The sequence below is a fragment of the Ipomoea nil genome, unplaced genomic scaffold, assembly GCF_001879475.1.
Source record: "Ipomoea nil cultivar Tokyo-kokei standard unplaced genomic scaffold, Asagao_1.1 scaffold2159, whole genome shotgun sequence".
Taxonomy (NCBI): domain Eukaryota; kingdom Viridiplantae; phylum Streptophyta; class Magnoliopsida; order Solanales; family Convolvulaceae; genus Ipomoea; species Ipomoea nil.
In genome coordinates, this window is record NW_017618587.1 from 4,204,283 (window position 1) to 4,217,257 (window position 12,975).

The 12,975-nt window shown below is 38.6% G+C and overlaps 3 protein-coding genes across 5 annotated transcripts; 1 reads left to right on the forward strand and 2 right to left on the reverse strand.

Annotated features, from left to right (window-relative positions):
* The first annotated feature begins 308 nt into the window (after nucleotides 1–308).
* LOC109149754 (conserved oligomeric Golgi complex subunit 6) lies at nucleotides 309–5,657 on the forward strand. Its single transcript, XM_019297715.1, has 11 exons — nucleotides 309–691; nucleotides 780–832; nucleotides 1,258–1,405; nucleotides 1,518–1,625; nucleotides 2,372–2,439; nucleotides 3,007–3,130; nucleotides 3,253–3,399; nucleotides 3,506–3,769; nucleotides 3,856–4,140; nucleotides 4,346–4,492; nucleotides 4,942–5,657. Exons 1-11 carry the CDS (start codon nucleotides 470–472, stop codon nucleotides 5,461–5,463), a joined length of 2,088 nt encoding a protein of 695 aa, XP_019153260.1. The 5' UTR covers nucleotides 309–469; the 3' UTR covers nucleotides 5,464–5,657.
* A 56-nt stretch (nucleotides 5,658–5,713) lies between these two features.
* On the reverse strand, nucleotides 5,714–7,169 carry LOC109149756 (pentatricopeptide repeat-containing protein At1g31790). Its single transcript, XM_019297716.1, has one exon. The coding sequence runs from the start codon at nucleotides 7,005–7,007 to the stop codon at nucleotides 5,733–5,735; it is 1,275 nt and encodes a 424-aa protein (XP_019153261.1). The 5' UTR covers nucleotides 7,008–7,169; the 3' UTR covers nucleotides 5,714–5,732.
* A 1,004-nt stretch (nucleotides 7,170–8,173) lies between these two features.
* Nucleotides 8,174–12,975, reverse strand: LOC109149656 (eukaryotic translation initiation factor 3 subunit C-like). Of its 3 annotated transcripts, none has more exons than XM_019297560.1 (4): nucleotides 12,798–12,975; nucleotides 11,976–12,033; nucleotides 9,835–11,622; nucleotides 8,174–9,395 (listed from the first exon to the last, which is right to left on the reverse strand). In XM_019297560.1, exons 2-4 carry the CDS (start codon nucleotides 11,997–11,999, stop codon nucleotides 8,433–8,435), a joined length of 2,775 nt encoding a protein of 924 aa, XP_019153105.1. In that variant the 5' UTR covers nucleotides 12,000–12,033; nucleotides 12,798–12,975; the 3' UTR covers nucleotides 8,174–8,432. The 3 variants fall into 3 exon arrangements, with proteins under 3 accessions (XP_019153105.1, XP_019153106.1, XP_019153104.1); XM_019297561.1 differs by having other exon boundaries at nucleotides 9,835–11,619; nucleotides 11,976–12,029; nucleotides 12,777–12,975; XM_019297559.1 differs by having other exon boundaries at nucleotides 11,976–12,029; nucleotides 12,777–12,975.

The window sequence follows — 12,975 nt, forward strand, 5'->3', positions numbered from 1 at the left end:
ATTATGTGTCAACAATTATCAAGTTATTTATTTACATATACAGAAACTATTAATTGTAAGTACAAAATATGTTAACAGAATGTACAAAAATTTTGTATCAGAGGTACAATATAAACCCTTGTCCATGGTATAACAATTGGTTTTTATTTTAGATTTGGCTACTCCCTGTGATTTAATTTTATTTTCTCAAATTTCGTAAATCCAACAATTAATAGGAATAGGCCCATAATGTCTCATGTATTAAAGTCCATTGGGCTCAACAACTGGGCTGTCCGCTTTTCTCAGTAGTTTAGTTTGTTGTACATTTGCTCGAAGACAGAGAAAGTGAGAAACACTGGGGAAGAACCGAAGAAGAAACAGTTCTACCATTTGTGATCACTTCTGATTATCATAAAATTTACAACTGTGTATATATGAAGCTATAGAATACAGAATTACAGACAAAGAGAGATAGAGATAGAGGCAAAGAATGGGGACGGCGACGGCATTGGCACCAGGGCTATCCCGGAAGCTGAAGAAAGTATTGGAGACCCGTACAGACACGCCGGATCTACTTGCTTCTCTCAACACTCTCTCGACTTTCTACACAGAAAACACCGCTCACGGTCGCCGGAACCTCAGATCTACTATCGAGAAGCGCGCGCTATCCATCAATCAGGAGTTCCTCCTCGCCTCCTCTTCCGCTCAGAAGGCAATTCACCTCACTTCGATTCATGTAGCTAATTTCTCATTCTGAAATGATTTACTTTTAGATTTTTAATTGTTTTGGATTGGTTCAGGCCTTGGATCAGGTGGAAGAAGAAGTCAATGCGCTAGCCGAGTGCTGTGACAAGTAACATTCTTCTCTCTTGTTTCTTATTTCTGTGAAATTTTTATGTTTATTTGTTATGAAAAAGCATTATATTTAGTTCATTAATGTGCTGATTAGTTCTTTAACTCGAGTGATGAATGGAATAGTAGTATTTCGGCTAGAACAAGGAGCTAAACATTTAAGCGGAAGTTAATGTCAGCAAAAGCTTTTTATCTGTAAATTCAGAAATCATTTGCATAGTTGACTGCTGATTTTGTTTCACGAATTTCATTTACATTGTTCTTGTAAATGTGCTTCTGCTCCATAGTGTTAGGATCATAAAGTGTCTACTTTCTTCTTCTTTGTTTTTGTTATTTGGTGGCAGAGATGGAACATTCATAATTTTTTTGCAACATTGTATCATCTTCTATTTATTTATTTATATATTTATATATTTGTTGGTGTAGAATTGCTTTGGCTTTAAACAGTTGCAATGCCACCACTGGTGATATTATTAGTACTACAGAGAGGCTGAAACAGGAACTTGAAATTACTACTCAGAGGCAAGAGATAGTGTCTTGCTTTCTACGTGATTATCAACTATCAAATGAGGAGGTATAAAATATAAATCAATCATGTGTATCATACTATTGATTTCATTCTTCTCAAGTAAATTTCAGTTCATGCTTGTTCTATGGATTGAGAGTTGTGCTTTTGCTTTCTACAGATAAATGCACTAAGGGAGGAAGACCTTAATGAAAATTTCTTCAAGGCACTTGCTCATGTTCAAGAAATACATGCAAACTGCAAAGTGCTCCTTAGGACTCATCACCAGGTGACCTTCATGTGTATGTCTGTACTTAATAAAAAGAGAGCTATCTAAAATGACTAAAAGTAACAAAAGACAGATCCCCATTTGATTTGGAAATTTATGTTTCATAAAATGGATACAAGGAGAGTTCACTTGTCAAAGATTTATAATTCCTTCAGTTGGTTGACAATTTATAAGCTAAGGTTAGGAAGATCCATGAGCTCAACACTTTTGATGCACTCAAGCGCATATGAGGAAGTGTAAAATAGTGATGGCTAATTTATGAATAACCTAAAGTTATAGTGCTCAACAAAGTCAAAAATAAAATTTCAAACCTGCGAAATCTTATACCCATGGAGTATAAGAAAGATTTGAGTATTTGACATTTTGAACACCATGAGAGAAAGAAAAGTGCAATTGGGAACCTCTATGCTTCAATTCTTTACTATTGTCTAATCAGAATCCTTGGACTGAAATAAGTAATATGAAAAAAATGATTTCCATACTACTGCAAAAATATAGTAATTAAAGTCCATGCGAAAGTAGGGGGCAAGGAAAGACAGTATGCTATATCCCACTTGACATTGAATCTGAAGCTGTGTGTATTTTTATTTTGTTTTTCTGGACATGCCTGACCCGCATTAGATTGGCTTCATTTTGCATCTTTTTGCTGTATTCTTATTTCTCTGCATGAACAGCTATCCTACTTTTTTTTTAATAACATAGTAACAGAAGTTATAATTAATATTAATTCAATTTGCTATCCACAGCGTGCTGGTTTGGAGCTTATGGATATGATGGCCATGTATCAAGAAGGAGCTTATGAACGTCTTTGCAGGTTTGGACTTCTCTAAATTAATTAATATAATCTTTGATTGTTAGGATTTATTTTTGTATGAGTACATGTTTTTTTTAAAAAGCTTGTTGCCCCTATTGGCCTATTCTGTTGTGTGGTGGCACACACTAGAATTAGCATATGCTGCATGACAATGTTTTGGGTATAGCAGGCTTTTGAGGCTTTCTGTTATGTAGTTTGAAGTTTTGTTTGCATCACCATCCTAATTTAAATTTTAATTCTGCTGTACTGGTGGCAAAAGTGTTCTTTGTTGCAGACCTTAAAGGCTTAAATTCAAGATCAATTTAGTAGTACTTTATGTTTTCAGTATAGTATTCTCCATTAGAGAGGAATGTCAGAATATTATCCAGCCATTTGGTTACTGCTGCTGCCATTATTTCTGAGAATTTGTTTATATAGATATTCTGCAGACATATACCATTGTTTTTCTTTTCTTCTTTATATTGAACATATTGTAATGTATGTTTTAAAGGTCTATTTTATATTGGAATTGAATAGTAATTTACTATTTACCCAATTAATAATTGTGGTGATTATTTCTTTTTCTAGGTGGGTTCAAACAGAATGCCGAAGGCTGGGTGACATAGATAACCCTGAAGTAAGTGACCTTTTGAGAACAGCAGTGCGTTGCCTCAAAGAAAGACCCGTCCTTTTCAAATATTGTGCAGAAGAGGTACTTTTTTTTAAGGGCTAACATAACAAATTCAATTAACTAAACAGAAAAAATATAAACTATATAGAAATTGACCTATTGTTTTTTGCAAGTTGTATTCACATTATGCATCACTTTTAAAGGTTGCAAACATGAGGCACAATGCTTTGTTTAGAAGATTTATAAGTGCTCTCACGCGTGGAGGACCCGGTGGACTACCTAGGCCTATTGAAGTGCATGCTCATGATCCTCTAAGATATGTAGGAGACATGCTTGGATGGCTGCATCAGGTGAGATAAATTTGCCATCTATGTTTATTTTATGAAAGTTCAAAGTGTCACATGTTTGATTTACTCCCCCTCCCTTCTTTTTTTTTTTTTTTTTTTACTTTCACAGGCATTGGCATCCGAAAGAGAACTTGTCCTTGCATTGCTAGAACCGGATGCAACTGTAGATGCTGGGTCAACTGCACATCAATTCTCCAAAGGCCCAGAGGCTGATACAGGAAAGAAGGAATCAGATTTAACATTTGTTCTTGACAGGATCTTTGAAGGGGTTTGCCGGCCATTTAAAGTAAGAGTTGAACAAGTTTTGCAGTCTCAGCCTAATCTTATCATTTCATACAAACTCAGTAATACCCTGGAGTTCTACAGCTGGACTGTGAGTGGAAATCTACTTTCAATTCCAATTTTTTACTGTATGGTTTATTCTTTTTCCTTTTCTATAAATGTTATTTTCTATTATAGATGTCAGACTTGCTAGGAAGGGAAACAGCACTTTGTAATACACTTTGGGTGCTCAAGGAGGCAGCTTCCAAAACCTTCTTTGACATGCTAAAGGCTCGGGGAGAGAAACTTTTAAGATATCCACCATTGGTTGCTGTTGATTTATCTCCGCCACCAGCTGTAAGGGAAGGTGTCTCATTGCTCCTTGAAATAATTGATACACATAATAGCATGATGGTTCCTGCCTATGGGAAAAACCCCTCCTTTGATCCAGTCATCTCTGCTCTTCTAGATCCTATTATCCAGGTAAGCCATCTTTGACCATTTTATGATTTTTATCAATAAACTTAAGGATCAATTCGATTAGTTCTTTGTTTCTTAGTGTGGTAGTCACAGTAATTGGTCCACGTACTCATCCCCACCATCCGAGCTGATGGGTTAGTGAACTTCTCTGTAGCGTGCTACAACATCTTTAATAACTAACCTATTTCTCAACTTACTGTCTCTGCAGATCTGTGAGCAAGCAGCAGAGGCACACAAGTCCAAGGGAGCCATTCAGTCCTTGAGAAGAAATAGAACTACCTCTGATCCTAATCAAATCCGTAGATCATCTCTAGATGCTATTGTTGAGAGTGGCCGTGCCACACCATCCTCTCAGGTTTGTATTATCCAATATTGTCTGAGAATTCTTCATGGAGTGGATAGGTGTTTAGATGCAGGAGGCTTGGTAAAACAGTCTAGTTTTAACAATCACTGTTTTTTTTAAAAATTATTAGCATTCCCATATTTAGCGACTACTTTAGTCTTTAAAAGGAATTTTTTCTTGACACCAGGTGTCTCGTAAAAGTTAAGCTTTAGCCTTCTTGATTTCAAGGTTAAATAATACTCCCTATCAAAATGGCTAGGATACTGATCAGTAACAACATTGTAAATTTGTAATCCCTGAAGCTGGATGAAAACACTTATAATTTAACATTCAGCTGCTATGAATGCTAATCTGATAAATATGATTTTCATTGGTTATCAGACTCTTTTCAGCCATTGTGTGTGTGCAAGTCTGTGTACTTTGCCTCATAATAGTAAGGATCTATAATTCTGTTTGTGCAGAGCGAAACACCAGCCAAAATTTTCCTCATCAACTGCTTGTGTGCCATCCAACAACCATTGTTTGGACATGAAGTTGCATCTGAGTATGTCAACAAACTTGGTCTGATGATAAATGATCACATGCGTGGTCTTGTTGAAAAAGAAGTTGATACCATCCTTCGAAGATGTGGTTTGTCAAATAAGATGCCTCATTTCCACAAGTCATTTGAAATCGACGAGTCTGGCAACGTAGTTGAGGGGCCACCACTAGCAGAGATCGAAGACATGGCTCCTCCAACTGTTGCAGATAGTCTGAAAGCATTCTTTGGCCTCATTTTGGGAAGCGAGAGTACACTGCCAGAATTCGAGCCAATGCAAGTACCAAGACTGCGATCAGAAGCTTGTGCACAGGTGGCTAGGTCACTGGCCGAAGCATACGAGCTTATTTATAAAGCCATCATGGACCCCAAGAATCACTACCCTGACCCCAAGTCACTGGCTAGACATCCACCTGATCAAATTAGGACAATTTTGGGAATTTGATCCTGCGGCTCACACCCAAATCAGTTTAATCTGTCCATTATCTTCTGCAACATTACATGTAAATTGACTTGTAATTTTTTGCTTCACTTATGCTTAAAGAAGAGAGACCTTTCCTCCAACACATCCATACTTGTATTCCTTTGTGTCAAACCTTTTCAGGACATTGCAGTTGTAATCCAAAACTTTATATAGTACCAGAAGTTTTGCCATTCAATGACACTACAGCTTCAAGTGGCAGATCTTTACAACTGTCTATGATGTTCCAAATCTTACATACCAATCTCATCAGCCAGACGTTTACTGCTTCCACAAAGCAACAACACTTCATTTACAAATGATTCATGAGGTCGTAACCCAGCTCTCTTCATCTCTTTAATAATCTTAATACCTTCAACGGAAAAACCATGTTTTATGCAACCATTAAGCAGTGCATTCCACAAGGCAACATTTCTTTTATCACTAACCATGTCAAACACTGTCCTCCCATCCATTACCAACCCATATTTTCCATACATATCAATCAAGCTACACAGCACATGATCATCAGTATCAAGTCCCAACTTGATGCCATTCGCGTGAAGTTGACGACCACAGCCTCCCCCGTCCCTCATTTTCCCAGAAGCTTTAAGAACACTCGAAAAAGTAAAGCTGTTTTTCTTTACTCCCACTCTCCCCATTTCCTTGAACAAATTTATAGCCTCGTCATACTTCCCCGTGTTAGATGAATTAACAATCTTCGCTGTCCAAACAACTGTATTTCGGTTTGGCATTTGATCGAACACATTATCAGCATCATCAAAACAACCAAATTCCCCGTAAAACTTGATCAGAAAACTATTCAAAGCCACGTTTTCACCATGTCCTAACTTCAATGACCACCCGTGTATCTGCTTCCCAAGTTCCAAGTTCATCGTTCCTACACAAGCCTTCAGAGCGCAAATCACTATCCCATTAGCCACGATATCATCCCACTCACCTCCATTGCTGTCTTCTCGCCTCATTTCCACAAACAAATCCATCGCTTGTTCAAACTCGCCGCTCTCAACACAACCCGCAATCATCACAGCCCAAGACTTAGAATTCCTAACTCGCATTTTCTCGAACACCTGGCGCGCATCGTCCAAACATCCACACGACACGAACATCAGCAACACCCGGTTAACTACGCCCAAACTAAGGCTCGCCCCGGTTCTGGCGATATGACCGTAGAGCTCGACAGCTCCGGAAGCTTCACGAGCGGCAGTGCATTCTTTGATGAGAGAAACATACACGTCCGCCGTCAGGGGAACGCCCAGGCTATCCATCAAGCGCAAAATGTCGGAGCTTGAAGGGGATGTGATTTCAGTTTTCTTGGGTGGGCGCCGATTGGGTCTTTGCAGAGGCAATTGAATTCGATTGGGCGGGTTAGAGAGGCGAGCGGAGTTTTGCCCAGTTGATGTATGTTGTTGAAGAAGGCAGTTAACGGAGCTGATGCATGTTCTTGAAGCAAAGGTGTTGATATATGCATGTAATGGAGGTTTCGGGAAAGCTGATGTGATCTCCATGGGAGATTTCAGGTTCTACGCCACTTTCAACTTCACAGAATCACACTTCATATAGCAACTTAAATTCGTATACAAATTTACGCATTAAAGGTTTTTATGACTTAGGAGTCCAAATGGTGGTATATAACGGTCCCTAAATTTATCCAAAGCTGCTTTAAAAAATAAATAAATAAATATGATTCAGAAATACGGAGTATAAAAGTTAGTGTGTTTGATTTGCGTTATATATAAAATAAATATAACGGTCCTGTTATAAATATATCATTATGTGGACATTATTATAGATTATATAACGACTTCTGTATTTATGTCTCTATTATATCTTCCGTTACGTTTGTACACTATATAGAAGTGTTGTGGTTGTATGATTGAATACAGATGAATGAATAAGAAATTATCCCTCTTTCTTCCTTATCTCTTTGATTTCTTAACATGTTATCAGCACCTTGCTCTACATCTGCCGTCTGTCATCATAGTGAACGGAGTCGGATGATCCGTAGGAGTCTTTGTGTTTAGCGATTGCCCGCCGCGAATCAATGGTGTATACTAACGCAACTAGGTTGAATTTGGTAGGACCTCTCGATGATCTTGCTTCTCTCTAAAAAACCTAACTTCAGTCGAACACCTTTTTCCGATTTTTCGGCCTAAATTTATCCAAAGTTATGGTGGAACACGTACAGTTTGGAACCTAAGGCCGTAGACGATGAAGGTAACCGATAAAGGGCTAGCGAATATGAAAAACTCGATGCAAATCATGGTGAAAGAGACCATAGAATTGAAATATAGGTGCGAATGAAGATTTTTGAGGAATAATAATCCAGGGAGTGGACATAATAATTCAGCAAGCTAAGGGACAACAAGAGGCCAAAGTTGATTAACGACGCTCTGCAGATAATCAATGATTTTCAAAGTCCACTAGTTAAAATTAGTTATGAAATGTATGTCCTATATCTCAGCTTGCTTAGGGATCGAGTACCTGTTGTTCCTTACTATATTTTGATCTGATGTTGAGATTATTTAATATTTTGTGGACATCTTTAATGTCTGAATAGTGTTTACATAACATTACAATTAGGCTGTTGGATATGGAAATAAACCTCCTAATTATGGATGCAACTTGTAAATTGTAATCTATTGTAGTTACTTGAACCTGTTTCATGAACATACTGCCGAAGCTGATTAGGCCTCTAATCACCATGTATAATGAACGATAGTTCTAAATCAACAAGTCTAAAATTACTTAAATAGCAAAGTCTTTTAAGTCACACTTTTAGTTGACAGAACAAAAGCAAAAGTTCTGATCTGCAGAAAGGTAAATGATGAGAATAACAAAATGAAACAAAAAATAATCAAATTTGTTTGCTTTGGGACTGGCAACAATGCAGAAACAGAAGCTTCTTCTCTCAATGGCCAAAATTAGCTTCTCTAGGAGCGAAGTCCCCTGTTAAGACTAACCATCCGACCTGATGTATCGCCGCCTTGGCTTCCCCTGGCTGAGGACCCACCCTGGTACCGTGATCCTTGACTGCCTGAATAACCACCAGAGGATCGTGCCTGGTTGGATCGATGATCCCTGCCAGACGATTGCCCAGATCCTAACGCTCTATTATACCCACCTCTGCCACCTCCAGTGCCACCTTGCCTGCCTTGTGAGAAGAACTCCTGCCACTTTCCGCCACCACCACCACCACCAGCTGCACCATAATCTTGGCCATCCCTGCGTCTCAAGGGTGGGCCATCCAATCCACCACCAATCCTCGACTCTAGTGCTCTGTCATTACTTTCTGCAAGAATTCCTAGCTTCTCTGTCAGCTGGAATGCCAAAGCCTGCAGTCTTGTATGCTCAACATCATGGAAGACCACACACCGAGTTGGTTGATCCCAGCTCGCATGAAGTTCATCAGTGATCATAAGTTTGCTCACAATGCAATGAGTTTGGGAGTCCGAGAGTTCAAACATCTTGGCAAGTTGATCCAGGCCAAGAGAGTTATAAGAGGAGGAATAAGTGAAAAGATACGTCCTCAAGGCCTCTTCCTTGATTTTTGCCCTAACCATTTCAACAACAGTGTCTTTATTCCGAAGCAGCCTCCAAACATCAAGGGAGTTAATAACATCAAAGGCCTTTTTGAAATCTCCCTGCCGTAGGGCTCTTGTAGCTGCCATTACATGGTCCCTAACATTTTCAGGAGGCCCAGTGAATGTTTGCCTCTCGCTAATCTCTAGCAATCTCCGGAAAGTCTTGCTTATTACTTTGCGCTTTGCGTCATGGCTATTGGCTGCCATGTTTGGAACTTCCAACAGCATTGCACAAATAAGATGGACAGCTTCAAGAAGCTCAAGATTTATGTGCATATGATATGGCATTTGACGCCTCCTTTCCATTCTCTCCTGATAATATCAAAACATGACTTCACATTAAAATGTATGATGCAAATATAATGATGTAAGCAGAAAAAGAATCTGAAAAACTCCTCTGCACTAATGTGCAAGTATACCATGTGAAAGAATCAGTACTATAGGGGAATAGAAAAAGCGGTAGAATAATTGGGGAAACTTGGTTGGAAAATTTATCAAATAAGACTAATAGTCACTATAATAAATAGTATCTCATGAAGAAAACAACGACTCTAAATGTAACAGCAGTGCCCATTATTTATATGCAACAGCACACAAGAGATGCCCTATGAAATAACAGAAAAGTCCATGACAACTCTGTCACACCCTTCTCTGCATTTCAATGAAATTTAAGATTCTATAGCTGCAAATTATGGACCACATGAATGTCAAAATATAGAGTCCATAATCATGTCATAGAAAAAGGTCATACCTGTTCTGGTGTCTTTTCATGATATCGGCTTTGAGAGACACCTTGTGCAAGCAATTCTTTTACCCTGCCAGCAGAATACAGCTCAGAAAGGCAACTATGCCCCTCGACAATAAGTCCAACCCTGAATGCACATAGACCAAGCTGAGCCATAGCTCTATTAAAAAGTATCTGTGTGGAAATGTCCATATGCTGTACATTATCCTGCAAGTGACTCATCAGCAAGAGATCACGGGACACAGAAAACTCATCCAAGATAGCATGGTGGTATATATCGCACAGCATAGCACGGGCTTTAGTTCGCTCATCGCCATACTTGTATATGAGTGAAACAAGCGTGTCCATCAAGGTCCTACTGTTCTCTTCAAAGGCAGGTTTTCTTGGAACAAGTTCTGGAGTTGGAACAATTGCAGGTGGACCCCTGCTCTCCTCAAGCGCCTTGTTTTCCTCACCAGACTCCATATCTTCCTCAGCATTCTGTGTTTGCTCAGCCCACTTCCTCATTGCATCATAGACTTCTTGTGGTTTATAATAAATTAGCTCAACCCGTTTAAGAGCCACTTTTGCCGCACCCTTATAATCTCCCGCCCTTTCTAAGTAATCCTGGACATTTTGAGCCAGAACGACAAACAATGGCTCATCTTTCAACCTCTCAACATATTCGCGTGTATGAGGATCAATAACCTGCAAGCTTTTAAAGAACTCCACATCTATCCTTTCCACAAAAGCTACCAGGTTCCCCCAGATTCTAATAGTCCCTTTGTGATCTGCTCCTTTTTGGGTCTCATTCTCATCAGGCTCCACCTTATCATCAACAACGATATTTGGGTACTGTGTCAGAATATCAAGTATGATAAGCATATTCTGCACACATTTTTTCCAAACATTTATAGGCATGTGCCCACTTAGGTTTTGATTAACATCAAACTGGGCCGAGACAACACTGAAAAGAATCTCAAGCTTCTGAGCAGGGGTCTTAGCCACCTTGGTCAAGAAGGTGAGCTGCTCAATCAATTCAATCCTACCAGTTCCCTTTCTACCCCTTGCAGAAACAATTTCCCTGAACTTCTTGTTGACAATATCCCAAGTGATTTGACTGGGATCCTTAAACTGTTTATCCATAAGCTTGTCTTTCTTGCTCAGCATTTTCTCCCACCCTGTACCAGCTTCAGTTGACTCATCATGACCTTCATCCTCATCCTCTTCCTCAGACTCTGCTTTTGTTGGGTCCTCTTCAAAGTCATCCTCCTCATCCTCATCTTCCTCATCTGAATCATCTTCACCCCCTTCATCCTCACTCTTTGGCGGATTCTTCCTATATGCATCAATAAGCTCCTCATATTGCTTGTTATTTTTCTTTAACTTCTGTTTCATTGAATTCATGGCTTTGGCATTACTACTACTCATTTTCTTCTTAGCTTCCTTATTCGCAAAGGCCTCACTAAGAAAATTCTCCAACATCACTAAAGCCTTTACGTAGAGATCAGGTATCTTCTCTGCATCTATTGTACGCATTACCTTCTCTAACTGCTTATTGATCTTGTCAAAACTCTCTTGCAAGCTGACCCAGTCATTTATCTTCATGGCATTCTTCATTTGATCAACAGTGGAAGACATCTCTTCATACCGCTTGTCAGAACGTTTGACGACACGTCGATGCACATTTGAGTCATCACTATCAGACTCGGAATCAGATACAAGATACTTGCTCTTATTTGCAGCATCAATTGAATCTACAGGTTCTTCAACCTCAATATCACTCTCCTCCTCTTCACTTTCACTGTCACCCCCCTGTAAAACCATAACACAAATAACCCATCTCAATATAAATCAAGTACATTTTTGTGCATATAGATAAAACAGCATAGTAAAAATAACTGACAAGAACCATTAATGAAAAGTACTAATTCTGTAATATCATAAAGGTTTTCATATTTTGCTATTCCACATTGATTGAAAACCAAAAGGATACTAAAACAAGTAGGTGAGTTTTTTTTTTTTTGGCAAAAATCCATATACTCTGCAATTTTCTGAATAACTCAAGTTGAAGCATTTACTCCAAAGACAAAAAACTTTCAAAAGTTAAGAAGGAATCTAGAAACTTTCAAAAGTTAGAATCCGCAATATCTGTGAAAAGTACAAACCTGAGTCCAAAATCGGGATGCCATGTCTCAAAGATTTGTTAAGAGAATAATAAACTGCATTGGAAACCAAAACCAAAAGAGAGCATCAGAAAAAGATACATAACAAAACTACAACACATGAAGACAACAATTACAAAAAGAAGAAATAAAAATTGAATCTTTAGGGATGTTACTGGGTTGGGTACCCTCCCATTTAACAAATTCCAAACCAGAACCCAATTACTTCATCTCAAACCCACCTAAGTCTTACCAAGCTCATTTAACACTGCCCCCAAACCCATTAGTATTTCCAATTCATAGTAAAAAGAAACAAAGTTTAAAAGAAAATAAAATAAAATTTTAAAATTAAACAGAGACTAAACAATTTGATATAGCTACCAACTATATGCAAGTTAAGATTTTATTAGACAATAACAATATATCCATAGCTGCTGTTTCCTCTGAACAAATTTCTAAGAAAAATCCCAACAATATGTAAGCTCGTATTCACAGCTATCCATAAAAATAAAAAAATAAAAAAATAAAAAAATCCGGCAATAAAAACTGATCTTGAGTAGGTTCATCAATTCGAGGGGACATTACTAGGAATACTAGCAATACAAAGTTGAAAAGGTTAGAATAAAAATTTAAAACAAACTAATCGCTTATTACTGGCTCTCCTTGCACACAATAAACGAATTTCCAACACACAAAACAGAAACCCCTCAAATCTACATAGCAAAATCCTAAATAGGTCAGTTAAAAAAAAAAAAAAAAAAAAAAAAAAAAACAATTTACTCTGTGTAATACGTAGAGCCGTACCTGGGGAGAACGTCCGTTGAAGGAGTGGATTCTTCAACCGAGGACGGAGATCCCGACGAGCTTGACGTCGACCTCTGCCGGAAGTCGAGAAAAGGGAGCGGACGCCGGAGTCGGAGAGTGTAGGAAACTGTGAGAGGGAGCGGCAGACCTTGTACGTTTCTTACTTTAGGGTTTCGAGTTCTGGATAGTGTAAACGTTT

Coding starts and splice junctions, on each gene's coding strand:
- LOC109149754 (XM_019297715.1), top strand. CDS start 470: ATGGGGACGGCGACGGCATTGGCACCAGGGCTATCCCGGAAGCTGAAG. Junction 1,406..1,517: donor ATCAACTATCAAATGAGGAG/GTATAAAATATA, acceptor TGCTTTCTACAG/ATAAATGCACTAAGGGAGGA. Junction 4,141..4,345: donor TTCTAGATCCTATTATCCAG/GTAAGCCATCTT, acceptor CTGTCTCTGCAG/ATCTGTGAGCAAGCAGCAGA.
- LOC109149756 (XM_019297716.1), bottom strand. CDS start 7,007: ATGGAGATCACATCAGCTTTCCCGAAACCTCCATTACATGCATATATC.
- LOC109149656 (XM_019297560.1), bottom strand. CDS start 11,999: ATGGCATCCCGATTTTGGACTCAG. Junction 11,623..11,975: donor CATCCCGATTTTGGACTCAG/GTTTGTACTTTT, acceptor ATGGTTTTACAG/GGGGGTGACAGTGAAAGTGA. Junction 9,396..9,834: donor ATGAAAAGACACCAGAACAG/GTATGACCTTTT, acceptor TGATATTATCAG/GAGAGAATGGAAAGGAGGCG.